A 23580-nucleotide genomic window follows, 5' to 3' on the forward strand; every position below is an offset into this window, starting at 1 on the left:
GACGCAAGATAGCGACGCTGTGCGGCTCGCCGCCGCTTCTGCTGCCGGAGCTGTGGTCTCTCCATTTTTTTACTCATGATTGTATACGTAAATAGTGTTTTATAACCCTTTTTATAAATCCCAGCCAGCGTGATAAAGTGGTTCGGGTGCTCAGCTACTGTTCTTCAGCGGACGCTTTTCGATGGAGGTGAAACGCAAGTCGCCCGTATGCTGTGCGATGTCAGTGCACGTTAAACAACCCTAGTCGGTCGAAATTTCTGCAGCCTCTGATAGTCTGAGTCGGTTTGGGAGGTTAAACCCTGTAAACCCACTAGCCAACCATTCGAAAAACTCGGGGTCACCAAGTATGAATTTCAGCCATCCAGTACAAAATGCACACTCTGCCGACTTAACAATGGACATAGCTACTCGTACAATTTGTACACAGCCACTGCTAGAACTGAAATAGTCAGGATGGCTCGTTTAAAAAGTATCCCAGGCAAGCGAATTCTCCAAGAACATATCCTTTTGTTAGCAAAAATTATCATACGTATGCTTCTGGGTCGGTAGGTGACATGACCAGTCACTGACCGGCAGGGGGGTTTTGTGAAGTTGCGGAGCCACATGACAATGGTGGGTTGTAAGGAGCTGCTAATTTGTGTCTCTCATGTGACTACAATGGATGATCTGGAATCATACCAGAGATCTTTGGATCACGAGTCAGGAATGCTACCCCGAGGTCCCACTGGCGCGTTCATGCCCCTTTGTTAAAATTGGGCCGCCTATCTACGTCAGGTGATCATGTCAGGTGATCTTAAAATGCGAGCTAAATGTTTTTGTTTATCATGTCATCCTTTACTCAGCACTGATAGAAAGAGAAAAACTGAACTTCCAATGCAAATCCAAACGTCGTTAGTTGTTGTCGTTATGCTTACTGATTGGACTTTCAGCTGGTAATCGCACTACCGCGCTCCAGCTTTCCAGTATGAATAGTCATTTTATCGTGTCCGTACCCTTCATGCTGCCATTGATTCGAAGGCGGGCTGCACAATGCCTCCACTCATTTATTATTACCAGATGTGAACCAGCTCTCTCACACTAATTTAGCCACCATTGCCGATCTTCAGTGAACAACTGCTCGCGCCAAGGATACAGAAATTTTCGGGTAGATTTTGCTGCGTATATTTAAAGCCTTATTGAATATATTACTGAGATCGCACCATTTGGCAATTTCAAAAACAGTGTTTACCTTGGATTTCGGGCTTGTATCGTGGAAAAGGCAATCTCTATCAGTCCAGCATAGTGAAACATGATCTCCTCAATTTTGTTGATAGAACGAGACGCTCGGAGTGACCAGAAATGTGCACGGTATTTCACTCCTGCTGCGTCTAAATATGCACTCATTTTCAAAAGGTGCACTACAACAAATTAAACCTTTTAATGTTTCTTTTGGATGTGCACATCGATAACGAACCAGCACAAAATATTTTCAGAAAGAAGCGACCTGGTTATTAATATAATTTTTTCTACTTACAAATGCGTGCAAGATATTTGAGCCAAATTAGTCTTTTCTTTCATGAGGTAATAATTGATTCTCGATTTGTTAGATTGTGTCCTTCTTTGCTCCTTTGTCCCCTGCGTCTGTCCCTATCCTGACTTCCTCTGCTCACCTCGGCCTGCTTCTTGGTATACTCCTTCTTCACCTTCCTTCTGTCGCTCTCCTCACTATCTCTGCTGTTGCTTCATCATCATCATCTGTGCTGCCCGCTCACTGCTTCTTCCTCTCTTACTCTCCTTGTTCTATCTGCTGGTCAAGCCAAGCCAAAGCTGCTCAACCCATTATCATCCGACTTAGTGATATGCTTGAAATATACGGCAGCTCCAAACCGTGTTAATAGGGCAGACCTGCACTAACATATTTCTCCTTCAGTTCTCGGTGCGAGTTTCCAAGTGCATCTTTATGGGTCACGCGCCGCTGACATCAGCCGACCTGGGAGATACAACCAACATGGTGAACGAGCAGAAGGTGAAAAACAAAACACGTGGCCGTACCATCAGTTGAAAAGATTTGTTGAGGAAAAAATTATTGAGGATGCTTAACCTTTGTATTTAAGTGCATGACGAGATAGCGTAGGATGCAGGCCCACATATAACGCCTAGCTCTAACCAAGTCGTATGAGCCTGCCTGGGTGACCTAGGGGTAATGTGAATGCAAGAGTCCTGGTAAGCTTATTCTGATATCACCCTCACATAAGAAACGGGAGACCCGAATGTTAGGCGATCCTAGCTACATATGATATGGTGAGGTAACCAAAAGCAAAAAATGCCTCTGCCCGTACCACTGGCAATAACAGGCTCTGACCCTACGTACAGTCACTGCGCAGCCACGTCAGCTGCCATTTACCACCTGCCAGCGCTATACTCGTGCATTTTCGCTCACAGGACGCCAAAGCCGGCGCCGGCGCTGGATTTGCGCGAAGAATGGGGTCTTAAGAACTATCGCGTCAAACATTCGTTTGGGGAAAGGACGGGGTTGGCTGCGTCCTCACTGCCTCACTCCATAAGCAGAGGACACTTGGCCAGTACAATAACAGATAGACAGGGCCGCTTCCCAGTCAGCCCACGTTGGGAACCGTTTGCAGGGTATTGGCTTGGTTTTCTTGACAAGCCCATACCAAAGTACCCGGCTTAACATAACCTAAGAATTTCCTTTCCAATAAGGTCCCGTTTATGGTAATACTTGATATCTAGGAGAAAGAATCCCTTTGCCTCATGGGTCATAGCACTTGAAATGTGTTGTGCGCTGTATTTATTTTCCATGTTCTCTCCAGGCAAGGATCTCTATGGCAAACAGATGACGACATGGAAGCGTCTGCAAGCAGATACATATCCAAATCTGGTCTTAAACAAATATATATTCTTAGATTATTTGGGGGGGAGGGGAGAGTACCTTGATTCGTATAATATTGGAGTGTTTGCATTCCCCAGTCAGGGCTAACAAGATTAACAGTAGAGAAGCCTGAGTTGCTCTTCTGGAAAGCCCAACCCCGGAACACCAGCGGCTAGCGGTTCGACTAGCTGGAAAGGCCTCCGAGATCCAACGCATTTCGGCCAGTATCTGAAGCGGATTCCAACCTGCCCTAAGGCACCTCTCCACAATAGGCGAGGGAGGGTCTGAGGTAGGAAAGAAATCTTTTCTGTCGGACAATAAAGTTGATCCACTCACTCACTATTCCAGGTAGTTAAAAAGCGCTGTTGTCACATGGCCCGCGTCCCGTTAGGTAAACGTTTGAAAGCAACATGCCACTTTCGACGTTCGTTTCAGTGGCTGAGATTGCTCTAAATACAAAAAGAAAGGTGTGACGAGAAATAAGAAATGTACATATAGGTGGTGCCTGCCCGCATGGCCTAGAGACAGCATGCCACGGCAATTCTAAGGAGAAAAGATAATTTACATTCTTATAGAAAATATTTGCAGTGAGAGACGTCGGGAAACAAATCTGAGGTTAAATTAATGGCATCCGAATTTGGCTAACAGCACATGTTTTTTTTTTCTTTTTTTTTTTCAATATACCTCCAGCGCAGGTCAATGCCGCGGACAAGGTCAGAACCGTAACCTTAGAATCAGACACGCGAATCTAATTAATTAACTATGCAGCGGGTGTAAAAAATACCGAAATACATAAAAGAAAGTCGTATTGTTCGCACACCGCGTCACAGAGGATAAAAAATGCATCCGAGCGGCATTGCAAGGCAGAGCAGTAAATACCCTTTTACACTGCTATATGACGCTCTTTATCAAGCAAATCTTCATTGTAGATTCTCTATTTATTATTTGTTTCTTTTTCAACCAGTGTTTACAAATTGCCATTGAAGCATAAATCTAGGTGCAGAAAGCATTGGTGAGTCTGTAATCGATTTTTAGCTAATACGGTAGGCATTATCACGGTTATTCTTTTAAGCCTTTCGCAGATATCATTTTGTGTTGCTAACTTTGCCCTTTCTTCTTTCGACCTCACTCTTTATCATCCTTAATTCCGCTTCGCAGGTTAAGTTCAGCGAGCTGTCAGCATTTCAAAAATAAAGTATTGATAAAAACGAGACTGCGCCAAGCATTGAGTGAGGGGCTCTACCTGTTTGGTGCAGCGCCGTTCTCGTCCTCTTTGTAATGAAGATTAACGGGCATTGTGCTCCTCGCCTTATCAGCACACAGCGGTCACGATAAGGAAGAGACAGCGAGACCCAACACACTTCAGCAGACAACGCCTTCCGAGTACTTTGCCGGTCCCAGGGAGTATTTTCCTACATGACGCTTTCGCCGAGAGCCAGGTGTCTCGTCTTGATCTTGCCGGCGGTGCTTGTTATCACCACACGTGCCAGCCCGGTACCGGAAGCAGTGCAGGACATCACCACAGTTTCGCCACCACTGCTTCCTGACCAAGGTAAGGTACATTGTGGAACTTTCCACAGTAATTGCAGTAGGCTCTTGTCCTATACTAGTGCGGACACATACGGGGTTGACTGTCAGTGCACAAAAAATCGAAGCACACCTAATCCACAGAGTCCTTTAGCTCAATATTCTTTGCTAGTTGCAAGCTTGTTCAGGATGATAACATTTATTATTGCTTCTTTAACATTAATTTCCATTATCAAGCACTACTTGCTCTACCAAAATAATTTGTATTGTGCCGCCTGAGACCTGTCTAACGGGTTATTGCGGATGCGGATGCACTTTCGTTTGGGTAATTGAGACCCTTCTTGCTTACTTCGTGTGTACATAACCCTCTGGCACCCCATGAGCGCTCACTGCAGAGGTCTGTAATCAGGGAGATCGCTTTTTTTCTGTAGTTGACCTACATTATATCCAAATCAAGCATGAGCTGTCTATACCAGGTATAAATTATTATAAGGTCCAAACTTTAACAGCGCAGCTTGAGTGTCCCTCCAAATTTTGTATTGCGATGGCAATAGCGTCACAACTACATTTATTCTTGTGGCGGTACTGGAATATGACGGGCGAACTTTAATTCAGAAAATAAAAACAAGCGAAAGTTGATTGAAAAGCGAGATTCTAAAATGGGTACTTTTGAGAAAATCCTCCATCGCTTTCCTTCAACATTGGTGCCAAATTAAGTAACGAAAATTTAGAGCCCACGAAATAAGATTTCGTCCGCTCCCCAATTCGTAGTCCGTTTGTCATCATGTTATTATTTCATATCTATTTGAAATCACGTGTTTGATTCATTCTCTGCTGAGCGATTTATTGTCCTGCTTCTTCGATCATCCCTTCCTGGTTCTTCCCAGCGGGCGCTTCACACAGATGTCGACGCCGAACTGTTTTCGCCTTCATGATTGCCTTAAATCTGCCGCCTTAAATGCTGCTAAATCCTCTTTACCTAAGAAATCAGGAACATTACCTTTTCTTTATCAGACCAAGGCGGCTGTCACAGCCCTTTAAATACTAAAATCGTTCTAGGGCACTTTTGTTTTATCTCCCACAGTTCCATTCTCTTAGCTAAACCACTCTGAGCAACCAAGAAGCATCAGCCGAAGTTAACATCTCAAATTATCTTTGGAAATGGCAGAAAATATTCTTTATTACAACCGCGCAACCCTGCAGCAAGGCTACGAAAAGTATAAAACTCTGTAAAGGTACCGGGGTGTTTTCCTGGATGTTTGGAACTGTTAGCCCAGTGGGTAGTTTTAAAAGTATTCTGCGCTTCTCTTCTTCACCAAACACAATGCGTACGGTTCAGGTGCAAATATCTTTGTTTTAAAGTGACTGTCCAGTGCATAATACATTTTTTGCTTACTTTATTGCATTCAGAGCATTCATTTCGTGCTGCATTTAAACTTCATTCTTTCTAGTAATTTTTGGTACCCCCGGGGCCGATAGGGCCAGTGATAAACTAAACTACACCAAATTTTTATAGCTATCGCTAGTAGCGCTTCTCAAAATCCTATATGAAATCGAAGGGTCGAACCTCCATGCCAGATTATTTTCTGACAGTCAAATTTTCGACGCGCCATTACCACAATTTGTTTATTGTTAAGGCTATAGGAAGCGTGCAGAGTGGGTCAGAGAAATAACTCAGGTTGCCGACATTCTAGTGAAAATTAAGAAGAAGAAATGGGCATGGGCAGGACATGTAGGGCGAAGAAAGTATAACCGATGGTTGCTTAGGGTAACAAACTAGATTCCAAGGGTAGGAGAGCGCAGCAGGGTATGGCAGAACATTAGGTGGGCGGATGAGGTTAAGAAGTTCGCAGGGGTCAAGTGGAAGCAGCTAGCACAGAACCGGGTTAAGTGGCGAAATATTGGAGAGGCCTTCGCCCTGCAGTGGGCGAAGGCCTTATGATGATGATCAGGCTTATGATGATGATGATGATGATGATGAAGGTTTATGCAAGCACAACAAAGAACGATATTATTTCCGAATTCCTGGAAGGTTTTGCATGCAAACCATCTGAATTTTCTCGTGGCTAAAGAGCCCTTAGTGACAGTACTTTGCCAACTTAATCCAAATTACCATGCAACAGCTTCGAATCCACAATCTGGTATCAAAAAATATCATTTACTTCTTGTTAGTTGTTAGACCATCTGAGCTTCTCTTTTTTACATCATGATGAATTTGCATTTTCGCAGTCATAATTTTCAATGACAGTTAGAGCTTCTTGGGCTGCTGAATAAACGCTTAATTTTCAAGACATCTTTTACAGCAGTGCGATTCTCGAGTGGCTAGAGTATATTGTTCTGGTAATCGTGGTATCCCGGTGTCTGCTACTAACATACGTGCCTTGCATACTATATTTCTGAAGCACAGAAACACACAAGGTATTTTGGAAGGCCGCACTGCTTGGACGTAGTATCAAACAGCGTCGATCCCTTAAGCGCAGGCACCTCGCGTTTCGTTTCACTTTCATTTTGAGGTAAAGATTTTGATATCAGCTTCAGGGAAAAGTCAGCGAAATTGGTAACTCCGATTAGCCCCGCCTGGGTGGCGCAGTGGTAAGACGCCCGACTACCTTGCCGGAGTTCCCGGGTTCCAACCCGACCTCGGCGGCTGCGTTTCGATGGAGGCGAAACGAAGTGGCGTCCGTGTGCTGTGCGATGTCAGCGCACGTTAAAGATCCCCTGGTGGTCGAAATTACTCCGTAGCCCTCCACTACGGCTCCCCTTTCTCTCTATCCACTTTCACTCCCACCTTCATCCCTTCCCTTACGGCGCGGTTCAGGTGTCCACAGAGCAAGTGTGACAGATACTGCGCCTTTCCCTTCCTGTGAACCAACCAACCAACCAACCGCACCTAGGTGGTACCGCACTAAAGAATGCTAGGTTCGAATAACACACCTTAAACGGACAACGTGATACCGGTGTGCTTCGGTGCATTGCGCACAAGCTGAAGGCGATGCCAAGAAATGTACAACGCGGAAAGTTCAGTTCAAACAGTCGGGGATTATCGGCTGTGGAGATAGCTATAAGGATCTGTACTCGCGTCCCACGAGAAGTATCTGGGTTTCAATTCGTTGCGACGGATTTTTTTGCGGTAGGGCAAATGTCAAAGCAAGGTGCCACCTGATTTTCGGATTTGCCCTGAAAATAGTGTCTTCGCACTAAAAGTGGTTGGCAATATTATGGTCGCTCCTCGCTTGATTCTCACCCAGAATTATTATTGTGCAAGCTTCAAATGTATCTGATGGCAAAGAAAATAACCTTTCTGTTCAGAAAATAAATTTCTGTGCCATCTTCATTGAGTATCCCTTATACATCATTCCGTCGTGAAGTCGCACACTGTCGTGTCACGAGACAGATGCCCACACTCCTTTCCCAACTCATGCCCTGCGGACAAAACACGAACTTCGGATAATAAATACGTAATAATTATGATTGGGGCATTCAATAAAAGCGCAACATGATTCGTACAACCTCGATTATTCAAAAAGAGCTAGGCGAGCTCACAAACACACACTGAGATGAAAAAGGGCACCGAAGAGCATTATATGCAGCTAACATCTGCTGGTACGAGCTCCTTTCGACGGCAGAAGATAATCTATCTTTTGCACGGCATGTTCATGCAGGCCCTCGTCTTTTAACGAGATGGTGTAAGGATTCCCATTATGTCAAAGCAAACAAATTGGCCGATAGGTTAAAACAATAATTACATCACAGACCTTATGTGACTAGGAAGAACAAATCCAACTAACAAATCACAAAAGGCAAAATGAAAAATTGCCCTTCGGGCAACCCGAGCAATTTGGGATGTTATCCCAACACAGAGCAATTTGGGGTGTTATCCCAACGCGTTCGATGATGTGCTCGTGTAGCGCAAATAACTGACGCAGACACACGAAGGATATGTCTCTGATAATGTGAATGCGGTCCCACCCTTTTAATGGTACTCTGAAAGGCTAATAGCAGTAATGTGCTAATGCAATAAACCTTGCCGCGCGCTTCGAACTGTCGCTCAGCTCCAGGGTCGCTTCAGTAACAACTCGGTTGTTATTGTTTAGAGTTTCTCTTTTTGATTCTTTTGAATAAAAAAAAAACCTCTGCAAGGAGCCTAAATTAACGAGTAATTTTTTAAAAGTTTTTGTGGCGACAGCTCGCAAACATTCAGGGCGGCATCTCCTCGCGCCGTTCCCTTGCTTCCCAGTCACTGCAACTAGGCTTTCCAGGTACGCTTCATAATAGGGCGAGCGGGATGAGATGCGGTGAAACGTCTTTGCGGCTTGTTTTCTTCATTTTGCATTGAGTACCAGCCTGAGCTAAATTGAGTTTTGAGACTGGCGTCATTTTTTATTGCGATATATTCGATGTTAGTGAAACTAGCTTAAACATTCTTGCGTTACGGTGAGGAGTGCTGGAATACATGTTACTCGTGTGCGTTTTATAGTTTTAGTAAATGGCTTTTCACGGTCTCTAAGGCGTCTGAAGTGACCCCAAAGGCTTGTTTCACCTCTCTGCTTTTTCCTCCTTATAATGCAATTATTACTTTTCAAATCACGAACTACAAAAGAAAGCCTATATGTTTTGTCATTTTGATGGCTTTGTTTGGTCAGCATTCCAACAAATGCATACAATAGTATGTCGTGCAATTAGATTACAAGTGACCTGTATTTCTGCTCTCAATAGAAAGCGAATGCTGCTCTCCACGTGGAGGGAAGCACGGAAAGCCGGTTGGGTTGGGCGCCGCCTGTCATTGGAGCACCCAGTGTCCACCCCACAGCGCCTGCGTTCAAGGCATCTGCAGGCGGTGCCGGAACCACGACCAACGCGGCGGAGGTGCATGTTCCCACTGGAAAGGTGATAAACCAAGAGTGGCTCATCACATATTTGCATGCCGCTTTGCTTTCGGGACAGCAGGAGAGGTGTTTTGAGGGCTGACTGTTGGTCAGACTCTCAAAACAAGGTACCGTTTTTCTACCAAGTGTCCGTCACAAAACGCAAACTTCGTCCAAAATATTGTGAGCCTTCTGTGGACCTTCTTTCATTTGTACATTGCCATCATCATCTTCTTTCATTTGTACATACCATCATCATCGTCCCGCGGCGCCGGCTCTGGCGCGTGCCTGGGTTGGTGACCGGATTAAAACGCTGGACAAGGCTTCGCTGTCCTTGCCGCCACGACCTCGCCGTCTTGACCCAGCCTTCTTCCACAATATACGCTGCAACTTGTTTGCATGTGTCAATGCTGTGAGAGTCGTTATGCTGTGTTAACAAAAATAAAAGCAGCGCTAAATTTTACACAAACACACAGAAAGACGAACAGGACAGGCGCTGACTCCAGCTATGTGTTTTAGGTCTTGTGCCTTTGCCTTGTTGTCTTATGAAGACATAAGACAGAAAGGCATAAAGACGCAAGACCTAAAACACATACTTGGAGTCCGCACCTGTCCTCTTCGTCTTTCTGTGTGTTTGTCTAAAATTTAGCGCTGCTTTTACCTTTGTAAACACAATGTCACACCAGCTAGCCCAGCTACAGGTACTGGTGAGCCGTTATACATTGTCTACATTCTAAATCTTTTCAGGGTGGAGAGTGACACTCGTAATCATCCCTCGGGATAGGAAGGCCCCAAAACATAATTTACGAGCCGTCAGCGTCACGGAGGTGTTCATTTTGAGCAACCTAGAAGGTCCAAAAGCGATATTACACCTTACCTTCTTATAAACCAATGTACAATATACAAGAAAAATATGAAAACCTAATGTTTGCCTGGTTAAGTGTAGGTGTCCAATATTCCATGGCCTCCAATCAAAAGCATAAGGCTCCTTCTTTCCCTAAAACCTAATTTAATTTAAATAAAAATTATGAAAACACTACGGATTGAAAAGGCGGTGTTACAGGATGTATCGCTGCAACCCTTACACCTTTAGGTCGTTGTTCTTATGTTTTTGGGGATAGGAAGGGCCCCAGAGGGGTGGTACAGTGGTAAGACGCCCGACTGCTGTGCCGGAGTTCCCGGGTTCGATCCCGACCTCGGCGGCTGCGTTTCGATGGAGGCGAAACGAAGTGGCATCCGTGTAGTATGCGATGTCAGCGCACTTTAAAGATCCCCACGTGGTCGAAATTACTCCGTAGCCCTCCACTACGGCTCCCCTTTCACTCTTTCCACTTTCACTCCTACCTTCCTCCCTTCCCTTACGGCCCGGTTCAGGTGTCCACAGCTCAAATGTGACAGATACTGCGCCTTTCCCTTCCTCTGAACCAATTATTCATTTTATTATTTATAGGAAGGATCTTTCTAGTTTTGAGTGGACGTCACCGAATTGTGAGCACCTACACCTATCCGGGCCAAAATAATGTGTTCCAATTTTATCGAGAAAGCTATACTACTCTATGCGTAGCGCGGCGAGTAGCCACGTCTTACCCACGTGACGCTGGGACGTCACACCCCACGTGACCCTAGGGTGAGAGCTGGGCTACAAACTCAGACGGCCGGCAGGAGCTGCCAACGCTCATGGTTTTACATGGGACAGTTACGTCAGAATCAGCCTGCTGGGACCCTGGAATTCGCGTTACCCCTATAGGCCACTAAGGCACGTTCATGCGGCTTGGTTAACGTGAGGCTTTATATGTGGGCTGAGGAAGAAGAAAAAGGGAACAAGAAGAACGCTCGGTCACGCGCCGCTAATTCGCTCAATATTTCGTTCAGCAGCGTGGACCCTTTCTAATTTTTTCTTGTATATTGTACCATTTTATATAAGAATTAGGAAAGGCGCGGTACCTGTCTTTGACCACCAAGGTTGTTCAGGGTGGTGGTGGTAGTGGTTATTTATTGTATATACACAAGGAAAGAAAAGATGTTTGCCAGCCCCGGTGTCTGCTATCTGATATCTGAAGCACCTGAACTGGGGCGGCGGAAATAAAGGGATAGTGAAGGAAAAGTAGAGTAAATCAAAGAGGTGAGCGATAGGGAGAAAGAAAAGTGTAGGTAAAAATAAAAGAAATATATACACTATGGTACAGTATACAGTAGTTCGCTTGAGGCCCACCCGCAAATGTCTTAGGTCACTGAGCACTCGGCACATCGGGCCATCGCAAACCTCAGGGCTGCCTCTCCGTGGTCGGAGGTGGGGAGGGTGGCTGCTCCTGACCTAACGGGGCTAGGACTGGTAGGCCCCGCTGTTTGAGGCGGGGGCTAGCCTGCTACCGGAGGTTGTACCTGTTGCAGACCGTCATTGCACTCGTCACCGCTTTGGTGGGGGACAATGGAGGACACTTGGCTAGGCGCCAGGTGTAGAGGGCAGCTCCCACGTCGGCACAGAGAGCCCGAAGCTCTCCGCCACCGCGTGGGCCTCCTGGACAGCCCGAAGCTGATCATGTAAGTCGTGCGAGAAGCAATCCAAGTGTCCCCCTTCCCAAGAAACGTACACCCGATCCACAATCAAGGAAGAAGGCTCGCCCGCGCCAAAGCCCTCGCTGCGGACGCGGCACAGTTTCCCGACCAGACAGCTTTCGTGGATGCAGCGTACATACCAGGAAAGCATGCCTACTCGGTAGTAGTAGTCAACGGACACGGGCGTACGCGCAGCTCACTCACACTTTACACCAAGAAGCCAGACGTAGCTGAAAAAGCAGCGATTGCACTAGCACTAAAATACTCGAACTTCACAACTGTATACAGCGACTCTAGAGCAGCCACTCGAGCTTTCGCCAAGGGCGGGATAGACAAGACGACGCTACGGATCTTAGGCGGAAGGAACATCACCGATCACTCCATCGTATGGTTCCCGGCACACATGGGCAGCTTAGGGGGCGGCCTGCGGAATCTCAATGAGATCGCACACGAGGCGGCGCGAGGACTCATCGACCGCGTCCCTCCGGTTTCCCCTGCTATTCCACATATCGACTACAGAGATCAATTATTCACGTACAACGAGCTCACTAAGCACTTTTATCTAGGCAGACGAGCATTTCCCCTCCCGGACGATGGCTGTTACGATGCGCGTCTTTCTGTTCCTTCTTCTTTTCTTTCTTTCTCACCCCGCCGGGGTGGCGCAGTGGTTACGGCGCTCGACTACTGTTCCCGAGGACGCGGGATCGAATCCCGGCCTCGGCGGCCGCTTTTCGGTGGAGGCAAAAAGCAAGGCGCTCGTGTGCTGTGCGATGTCAGTGCACGTTAAAGAACCCCAGGTGGTCAAAATTTCCAGAGTCCTCCACTACGGCGTCTCTCATAGCCTGAGTTGCTTTGGGACGTTAAACCCCACAAACCAACCAACCATCTTTCTTTCTCCTCTATTTTCTCCTCTCTCCGCACGAGGCAGAGGAGGCAGCTCAGCTAGAGAGCCAGTAGCAGGTTGTGGACACCCGCACTTAATTAGGTCAATGTCATTTGACGGGCAAATTTAGTGTCATACGAATACCTGCTAATATCTAGCGTAATGAAGGTTTCCCTTCCATTGTAAATTGGTTCATAAAGGAAAGGCGCCGTGTCAAGGTCACTTGAAGATGAAAACCGACGCCACGCTGTAGGCTCGAACTACCTGCCGAAGTAAAGCTTTCGCTTCAAAAACAAAGATCTCCACATTCTTCCAATTATCAAACCTCGGCCACAAAAAGACTGCGGCGCACCCTAAGGGGCTCCCTTCCCGCACAGGGCCCGTCGTATGGGCACCGACGGGCCTGTGGCCGACGGCGGCCTGGGAAGGATGCCCGCCACTCTGCACATCACTCCATCCAATCGGCTGTTGTGCAGCGAGGGGTACATTGCATACCTTGGTCCCCGCGCCCTTCGTCTCAGCGCCAAAGGGCGCGGGCCAGCCAAGCGTCGTTCACCTGAACAGTCTTCCGGTATGGCGGCTGGGATCAGTGTTCTAACCCGCCTGCCAACCTCCCATGCGTGTGTCGATGTTTTAACCGCTCGACCACATCGGTGGTGGTGTATATTATGTATATGACCTATATGTGTCTGCAAGGTAAGAATGAATGAGCCCAGGTTGGCCGCGAGTAATGGTTGCGATACTTCCTCACATTTCGTGCACAATAGCGAATGAGACATGTGTAGCACTGTTCCCGAGCTCGTCTTGTGAACGAGAACTAGAGGCCAGTCTGGATCATATAACCATATAATGAAATTTCCAAAAGCACCCATATTCCAACCTCCATGCTAACGGTATGTCGCACCTTCTTAGGTAACCCCATCAGAATCCAAACTAAACCTGACGTACGATAACAGCCTGCCATCAAGGAAGCGGCCACCCTGGTCGCCCTGGTCGCTGTTTAGATGGAAGCGGGTCGGCAGGTGTACGACTTCATGCGCGAAATATGAACAACTTCTGAGCGCCGACGCCGATCGGCGACGGTATGGGACAACGCGGTAGTTCACGAGAGATGTTTGCTGGAGCACGGTGTAAGGACCGATATAGCGAGAGAGGAACTTCTCGCACAATCCAGGAGTGCGGATCGGCGTCCAGAGTAGCACTTCAGCACCGGTTGAGAAGGAGGCAGTTCGATGGTGCTGGTTATAGCGGTGCTTCCGTTCTTGCTGTGCGGCTTCAATTTTGTGGCGAGCAATTTGCCGTCAGTGTGCCATACGTGTAGAAAACTGGTCGGCCAACGATGCAGATGGGGAGGCAGGAGCAGAGAAGAAGGTGGTGTTGAATAGAGTTGTTGGTTGACGGCCATAAATTAAGAATGGGCCAGTGGTGCGTTGAACGGCGGAATTATAGGCATAGGTAACTAAAGGCAAAATGGTGTCCCATTCTTATTGACACATTATTGGGATTTCTAAGTGTGGAATGAAAAAGTGGCGTACCTTGGGTATGTTCACTTAACCGTTAATTCCGCGCTATTGCATGGTGTCGGCGCAGATACTCATTTTCCAACTATCATCGAACAAGATACTACAGCCCGCATTATGTGAGCCTCGTGTGCATTATTAGAAAAGTATTAGAAACTGATTACTTAAGCAATTCCTTTTGAGTGTTGAGTGATAGCGTGAGTTCTTGTGTCACAGAAAAGCTGGTGTCGGCTTTGTAGTTCTGGTTGTAGCGCAAACCTCAGCAGGAAGTCAGGAAATGCAGATTGCAACTGAGTTAAAGGCGCGTGTTTTTTATCAAACTTTATTGCAACCGTTCTCAGTGCAGCATTCAGGGTAGTATCATTCTATTTTGCTTGTCATTTAGTATCCATCTCCTGATAAAATCTGAGGCGAATTTACGGTTGGCATTCTAACCGACTAATATGCTAACTATGCTCCCACTGCATGCTGTTCATTGTCAGTGTAAGTGTCCACCGAAAAGTATGGCAGATACTGCGCCTTCATGTTTTTATGAAAAACCAACCTAAACAAAGAAAGTTAAAATTGCGCGGAAAGAAAAGGAGATGTTGAAGACGCCTACATTTCTATTCTAAAGGCGAAGCATAAGCGTGCTCCTATTTTTTTTTTAATGCGCACAATTTTAGTTGTATAGACTATTGAATATGCGTATATTCGATTCATTATTGAAATTTTTGAAATATTCGCACACTTTTACATCGTCACTCTCGCGCTCCTTATCTTTCAGATAAGAAGCGTACCTCTGTCCAGATGTACCGAATGGCAATGATAATAGCGGCCAGCGTCATTGCCGCACTCTTGGGCTGTTTTCTGGCTTGCGTCATCACCAGGTCAGTGAGCCCTTTTTCAGTGTTGTCAACTTTTATGGTAAACCCCTGACGGCTCGAAGAAGTTAAGTGGCAGCTCTGCATCACTCCGAGTGCAAGAAGCACAGGAACCATGACAGCCCATTTCGCTGTCTGTACCTTGCTAGTGTCCGTATAGCATGTCGCAAATCTCATCCCTCTACAAATGGCCAATAGAGCTTATAAAATTACCCTGGCCTGCGGAAAAAAGTCAGAATGACACGATATCCAATAATTCAATGATACTGCCTTCATCTCGGATTCCTTATCAGAATTAACTTACGAACGACGTCCATACAAAGAGCGCCTGCGTGATGTAGAACTCATAATCAGCGCTGTGGAAATATTACACACCATTAATGAGTTTCGTGTGGCGTATACGTATGAGTTGATGGCATCCTCGAGGCGCTGCAGATGAAGTTATGTGATGTTAGGAAGATAGTGAGAGACCGGAAAGCGTGGCGTGATTTGGTCCATAGGGTCACGAAGAGTCGGACACGACTGAACGACTTAACTGAACTGATACGTATGAGTTACTTTTGAAAAAGAACGAAGCGCCTATATATAGAAACCACAGAAACTTTACTGCTTATTTCGAATCATTTATTAGCCCGTGGCAATTTTCTTTTAGAAAACCTCCGTTAATTCACTGCTATATCCGCTGCTAACAACCACCTTCAAGAGAGATGCTCGAGAATTTTGCAGGCAGTGTATCACGACGTATCAGATAGTCTTGGTGAATCAGACATATAAAACACATTCTGTGTTAAAATAATTGTCTTGTTGTCTGCCACTCCAGTGCCTAACACTGAACACCGAATTATTGAGCTAAACACTTTCCGTTAATGGACTCCACGCGTATTAGCCGTCTCTTGCCTTGGTTTCCTGTGCACCTCTGAATGAGCCGATTAGAGGGAGCTGCAAGTCTCGAAATTTTCTACCGCTTCAGGAGATGTCTTTTAAATCTCTGATTAGGAATTCCCGTCATACATGAAATAAATGCACGATTCCTGACTGAACGCATTGAATAAAAAAATGCGGGCACGGTAGTGTTAAACATTGAATTTGCATCTGACGCACACATTAAACTAGTTTCATTGTATCATTAGAATATCACATTAAAGTACCGATCACTTTCATTAAGAACAATCATATCTGTGGTTTCGTTTTGTTTATTTTTTGAAACATTTATTCGTGCTGTTAATCCTTTGTTGTTGTTTTTTTCTGCGCCAAATGCCTGTTCGCGTATGAAGGCCCTAAATAATCCATAAACGTTAATGACAGAGCCAAATCAAAGAGTCCAACCATGCAAGCACATCCTTATTGTTGAAATTAATTAAATAAAGTGTGGGACTGAACAGAAACAAAATCAAAACAGACGTGCACTTATATCCCAGCAATGGCGTTTGTGCTCACAGGGCTTTCCTGAACCGTATTGAGCCGGAGGACGAGGCCTCGTTAGTGTCGACCTCATCTACGTTCGAGCGGACCCCGGGTATACAGGCGGAAAGGCCGCCCGCCTACAGCGAAGTACTGAGCCAACAGGTGATGTACCTCTCTTCTCCGACGAGTCCTGCTTAGTCTAACGTAATGTACGCACATTCGGAGAGTCGAGCGCGCAACATTTACGCCTGTTTTCTGCGGATATTAGTCCGCGGTAACTCGTAAGGTGATAATCTAAATGTGAAAAACCCTATAGTTTCGATTAATATAGATGCATAATATACACTTTATATAATGCACATGCGCGCGAAAACTGCACCCAATAAAGAAATTTCTTCAAGTTTGTGCGCTGTCATACTGGCGACAGCTGTGCAAAACGATGACTACACAAGTCCGGTTAGCTACTTTGCAGCCGGCTTGTACTGCACAGCTCTATACCGGTAAGCGGGAACAACTCAGAGACTGTCGAACAAATTCGTTTCGTTCAAAATAAAAGCACAACTGCTCAAGTGTATGCTTTATCGACTAGTCTAATGGGAAGTTCTTATGCATTCTTTCGGCCTCGTGACAGCTTCGTGTTTTCTTCTATGCCTAGATACAATCGATGACACAGGAAATATCAAGGAACACTTCACCTTTATTCCTTCAATCATAACGTCGATACTACGTGGAAATTTTCAGGGCCTAAGAAATAGAATCGATCTTCTAAAAACCTGATATTATTTTATATAATGGTTGCAATATGCTTTGAAGGACAATTGCAGTGTTGTACTGTGATGCATATCAGGTGAGGAAACAGTGACGACAGGCTAATTTCGGCCGCTGTCTGTTATGCCGTCTCTAAATTTATTTCCTTTAATTAACTGTACTAAACTTCACTCCATTCAATTTTATTCCAGTGTGGTCGGTATACAAATAGCACGCCGCCTTTTCAGGGCATCATTTCTCTATATTTCCCTCAAGGTGAAAACCGTGCATACCCGACGGCTCGATCTACCTACCGTAGTGCAGCTTTCGCTTCAAAAACAACCAAGAGCCGTCGGTGGAAATCCGAATGAATGACCTCCGCATTGCGCGTCCGATGCCCTACCGCTGAAGATACGGCAACGCCTTTTTAATCTTCCACTTTCTAAGATATTTATGTTGAGTGTGACCTATTCTTGAGATTGTACATTGTTGCATTTTTAGCTTCAGTGTCTCCATTGCCAACTTCGTAGTTAAAGTTATCGTGATCACTGATCAATCTCAAAAAGTTTAACGTCTATCTCTTTTCCTTTTATATATCAGATTGACTCTATTCTTACAAGCTGTCCGGAATTGCCTATATTGGAACAGTCTTCAATCGTTTTAACAACGCTTTTCCTTCGCAAATTAAATTCATCAATTATCCTGCTATAGATTTCAGTAACCCCATGGTTGCCCGTATTGGAATCTTTGGCTCCACCCTTTTCCAGTTAGGCTTCCTCATTTCGGAACTTCGGAACGCTCTGGTAGGTTGCTTCTCCATTTGGCGCGATTCCTTGATGGCCGCTCCTGATTGGCTGAACTCTAACTTGCGGAACGCATGCCACAGCGTCTTCCCTTTCTAAGAAGTTTCGTTCGGCTCCTGAATAAGCCAATATTTTCTTTCGTTCCTTTAATCCATACATCGATATGGTGCAACTATTTTTTCGACCACTATATTATAGCATTTCCAACATCAACCAACCCGCGGTAAGAGTGCTCCTTTATTTTGCATTGGGTGAGTGCCTGTACTTCCAGTTTTTTGTTCTGTCAGTTTTTCCTTCTTGATCGAATATTTAGGAGAAACTCCCAACATGGAGTAGACTTGTAATAACAGAGTAATTACTCTTTGACATCCACTTAAGCGCAGCCATATGCGGCTACAAAGGAAAGCTATACTGCTTTCTCAGCAACTTCGTTGTTAAAGAAAAATTCATTCTGGTCCGGGGATCCAACCCTGGACCACCGCCTTCCGGTGCAGTCGCTCTGCCAACTGAGCTAACTAGGACGGTCAGCAGAACAGATGTCAGGGCGAGAGGAAATTGATCCGTAAGTCCAAGTGGGAATGGTGTTGGTCGAATATTTGGGGGAATCCTGCAGGGTTTATACTCGTAACAAGGGTGTAATTGCTGATTGACGTCCACCAGGACTCAGCCATATCACTACAAGTTTCCCTATTTGTTTGATGGCCTGTTTGAAATATTCCAACAATTTCATGGCTTTTTTTCATTCCAGAAAAATTGTCACTTGCTTCAATCTTTCGTTTTTTTTTACTTTTTTTTTTTTTTTTTACGGATGAGTCGCTCAACTGATTACAACCCCCCTTTTCCACAAAGCACCTTCCTATTGCTTTCTTACGACTCGCTCTAATAAACGCTTTTTTCTTTTAGTTGATTAAGATTCCTTTCATATTTTGCGTTTTCGAAATTGAGGTTTTTGCCGGGTGTCCCATTTGTAGAATAATGAGCTATGAACATCTCCTAAGCTGTACAACTGATCTTTGCCTCTTCTATTTCGTTCCTTTTTTACGACAATCCTGTAGATTCGCAGCGGGCATTAATAAGTCGTCAGTTCTCATTTGCCTCTTGCTGAATTGTCATGTCCTTTTCCTTCACATTAGGTTATGCATATACATTAACAAGGTTGCCCTGATAAAAATGTTCCAGCATCAACTCTTCTTGGAGTAACGGCTTAGATGTTCAATCTGGTCTTTCATATCCCCGAGCAGAACTATATCGGTACTGTCTCCAACCATTTCTATGCCGGCATCGAGACCTAACATATTAGATCCTTATTTCCATTTTTTCAATTGCATCCTGTCAATAAATATTCGTTTGCAATCGTTTCCTAATACCGACGCATGTCATTTTCAAGAGAGCTTTATTATTCGCTAATTTGTTCCTTCATATGTAGCATTTCATATCTTCACCTTCCTTCTTTTGCACGACTTCATTCCTACTATGCCATAGCCATCCATAAAGCCGGGTCTTCTAAATCCCTGGCGTGTGTCTCGCTATATTGTATTTCTAACTCAATTTGCCCCCTTTCTGCCCCTTGCACGTCTACGTACTAATCCTGGCATAACATTTGGTTCTCCCCCGTCTGATTAGTGCAGTGTTTATGGCGCTCCACCACTGTGGCCAAAGATGCGGGGTCGAATCTCGGCCTCGGCAACCGCTTTTCCATCGAGGCAACAATCTAGACACCCGTGTGTTGTGCGATGTCAGTGTACGTTAAAGAACCCGAAGGGGTCGAAATTTCCAAGTGATCTCTACCACAGCCGCTCGATGGAAGCGCACTGGGTGCGGCCTGCTGCGTCGCGCCGCCGTCAATGGGCAAGCGCGTCATTGGGGAGTTTACAATTGCGCCCGCTATTTCTGCTGAGGGCGCCACTGTTCGGGGACACGTCGCCGCCGGGATCGCCGACTCTGAGCGCGCGGTTTGCTTCCTTTCTGGGCGCGTTCGCCTCGCGTCTGCGTGGTAAACGCAAACTTTTTTGTGTGCGCGTGAGCAAGCACGTTAACGTTGATACCGGATGCGTTTGTTTTTTAAGGCGAAAGCCGTTCTAGGCTCATGGAGCGAAAATCTATGCGCAGAAGCTGTGCCTGTTCTCTGTGCGTCGCATCTGTACACTGATGTGCCAGTCGCAAAAGCGGACATACAAGGAGGGAGATTAAGAATGAAAATGATTGAGGGGGATAGGTAATCAGTAAAAGTTATAAATAGACATTGATAGAGGTAATGACTAATGCTAATGACTAATAATGGTTAATAATGACGAAATGACCAATATGTGAAACGGCGACATGTAATGACCACTGCTGATTCTAAATGAGTAAACTGCTTAGTTATGAGTGATAAGGGCTACAATGCCTACGCAGGCAGACTCACCATGACTGAGAAACGACCAATATATCAAACAACGACTTGAAATGAACTGTGGCAAATGATGAGAGGCAAATGATAGGAGAAGAATAGGCTTTCGTCGTCCTCCGCTTAAGAGACATCTAAGAGACCATCTAATTTTATCTGCTGAGCTCGCTTCAGGCAAAGACAGCAGCGAGGAGTGGAAATGTACTCGCTTCCTCTAAAATGAAAGCGGCGCTGAGGTTAAAAAGTCCAGATGCTGAAGCATAATGCCCTATCAGCTGCCATTGAATTTGCTACAAGGGACAGCAGATTGGACTTGTTGGTGATTATTTATAGGTTAACCATGCAAACAACGTGACAGGAACACAGGAGAAGAAGACGCAACCGCGCTAGTTGTGTCGTCCTCTTTTCCTGTGTTCCAGTCACGTTGTTGAACTTATTTAGTTCCCAGGGAGCTGGCCAGTGAACTAGGATTTTTGCGACGTGTTGTGAAGCAGATGAACACGATGAGGTAGCACCAGAAGCTTTTCTCGCAGGTTATGTTGCGAGGACATATCAGAAAAAGCTACGAAGGTTTTTTTTTTATATAAACATGCAATTTGTTATAAATTTTGCTGCGCAAATCTGAGTGGCCTTGCAAGTAAAGGAGCCTGTGCATACAGCATTTGTTTATACTGTTGAGACTGTTTGAGCCGATGCGATACAATGAAGAGCAACGTTTCACAGAAAATCCGGCGCCCGCTCTGTCGGCGTAAAGTCGGAAAAAAACCTCTCTGGTAAGAGACACTTCAGTTGGTGATATGGCCAGACACCTTTGGCGCAATGAGAACACATGACATGCTCAATGTGGCAAGAGCTGCCAAACCAGAGAGAGACAATAAGATGTAAGGGTGAAATGGGAATTATTGAAAGCGGGACCCTTAGATCCCAAGTCAGGCACACTATACTCCTATAGAGCATGTTAGTACGGCTTCGGTAAAGAGGGGCTTCATATAGCTATGTGTAGGGTGCTATTTCATATAATGCGGTGGCTTAAGGCTGCATTCTAATGATATGCGACAGAGGCAGCAATTATGGGATACGTGAATAAGCAGATAGTAAAGTGCGGACACTCTAACGAGGCTTCTCAAGGAGACTTAAGAAGCCCAAGTTTTATCCCTACCAAGTTGTTGCTTAATTTATGCGATATTTGGTAATGGTTTTGAGGCGACATGCCAGTCGAGCAAGTGCCTGTTGCAGGAAATATAGTCAACTGGACCAGTTACAGGTTAATGAAAGCCAAGGACAATGGAGGCTTGATGTACCCCGCAAAGGAAGTAATCAAGCTTTGTCAGATTACGAGCACCTTCATTAACAAGATGATGAAGTCTGAAGAGGTCCGGTGAAGTAGCAAGCTGTGTAAACTTTTGGTTTCATCATTGTTTTCTCACTGTACACAGTACCTGCAGCTGATCTATAAAAACAATGATCGTGCCCATGCTAAGACGCTATGCAAGATATCGTTAAGTTGCTACCCCCACTGATAGCGAGCTAAGCTGGAAATGTCAACTCAACAGTGGAGCGATGTTTATGGTTATAGCATAAACCTCTCTCAAGAAAGGTTTTCCGTCTGCGATTGGTAATTTTCTTCCTTTTTTTTTGTTTGTGGCCATTAAATAAGCGTACTCGGCTGCTCGCTGAATCTCGGCTGCAGTTGCGCTCTGACGCGTGAACATTCTGTGATCACAGCTAAGAGTTTCACAACAGCAACACTCGATGCGCGTTCTTCCATTGAAAATTACGAACCAGCAAAATTATATAGGTTTGCGAGCAGGCAATAAACATATTAATAAAAACCTTCGGCTCATATACGTAGCACCTTGAGGCAGACCGGCTCTATCGAGCGCGCTTACTTTGTCCGGTCATGCAAAATGCGGAAAGCCATGACGGATAGCGTTCTGGCGTACAAAGTTTAAGGTCTCCAACTGAGTAGAAGATCCCAGGTTATCATCTAGATTTAACCTAATAAACATCATCATATTTGCACCGTAAAATTTGTCATAATGAGATAGAAAGATTGGTTACATGTCGCATTTTCACAGAGGTTGCTCATAGTAGGACATTTTTTTATTGGATAGCGCTGGCAGCTTAGAACAGGTTGACATAAATTTATGTATAAAAGCTGTATGCAGGAATGAGTAAATGGTATGAAAATGACACACGGAATTCGCAACATAGTTAATTAAATGGTTATGCATTAGGCTACCATGGCAGCTGAACAGCTTCGAATTGTTAACAGCCGGGTCACATTTTATTGTGACGAACAACTGGATCCGAATGCAACATCACGGTAATGCGAGCTCTCCAATCGAGTGGCCTTGAACCAGCGTCATTATAACTTTTTCGGGGTACACCCCAGTATACATCCTTGCCGAGCAAGCGCTAAGTGCTGACATGGTCACACTAGAGATGACAGTATACACTAATTCTTGTTACCAAATTGTGTGAAGCGGAGCTCTTATATCCTTAAAATAAAAGGCTTCTACCACGCCGACGCCTCCCTCAAAGCGCAGCCGGGCGCAGCTCTCCGCGCGCGGCTGTCCCCGAACGGAGGCGCCGCGGCGGTGGCGACTGGAAGTAGGCGCCTCCCGCCGGTTTCGGGCGACGTAGCAGGCCGCACCTAGCTTCCATCGAGCGGCCGTGTCTCGACTATGACGTCTCTCTCATAGCCTGAGTCGCTTTGGGACGTTCAATCCCACAAACCAAGCCGAACCAAATCAAATTTTGCATTTTTTCGTGTTTTGATTCCTGAACGTAGGTGTGATGGCCACGGCCTTGATGACTACGTTTCTTTCTCTCGCGATCCTCGGCCCTTACGTGCAAACATCCCGTGGACCACTTAGAAAACCTACTGTGTGACTCCTCAGCGTCCGGCCTATCTCAGCTCCCGCCATTCCATTAAAATACATGCCATCCCATTGAACATGTCTGCCAACGCCCTTCCATCACACTTCCCCATTTTTACCCTTCGCGCTACACTATATATCCTAAAAAGAATGAAGTTCATTTTATCATTTCTAAATACAACCGCACCTCGAGCGTAATAATGTTCAGATGAAGCCATTTCCTACTCCTTAGCATGTCTAGCACAAATGAGAAAAGTTTACCGCTGATGCTCCCT

General features: G+C 45.5%; 1 protein-coding gene and 1 long non-coding RNA gene across 2 annotated transcripts in view; one reads left to right on the plus strand and one right to left on the minus strand.

The window, feature by feature from the left end:
• Positions 1-23580, minus strand: part of LOC146174426 (uncharacterized) — a 493807-nt gene that overhangs the window by 143960 nt on the left and 326267 nt on the right. The gene's annotated exons all lie outside the window — the stretch shown is intronic.
• Positions 4219-23580, plus strand: part of LOC146174429 (uncharacterized) — a 38815-nt gene continuing 19453 nt past the window's right edge. The window contains exons 1-4 of the mRNA XM_084584679.1: positions 4219-4421; positions 9113-9283; positions 14987-15089; positions 16523-16649. Coding sequence (XP_084440805.1) covers positions 4286-4421; positions 9113-9283; positions 14987-15089; positions 16523-16649 — 537 coding nt within the window. The 5' untranslated portion in view covers positions 4219-4285. The remainder of the gene's footprint in view (positions 4422-9112; positions 9284-14986; positions 15090-16522; positions 16650-23580) is intronic.

This window comes from Amblyomma maculatum, chromosome 11 (genome assembly GCF_055883805.1).
Source record: "Amblyomma maculatum isolate TAMU_Amacu chromosome 11, ASM5588380v1, whole genome shotgun sequence".
Lineage (NCBI taxonomy): Eukaryota > Metazoa > Arthropoda > Arachnida > Ixodida > Ixodidae > Amblyomma > Amblyomma maculatum.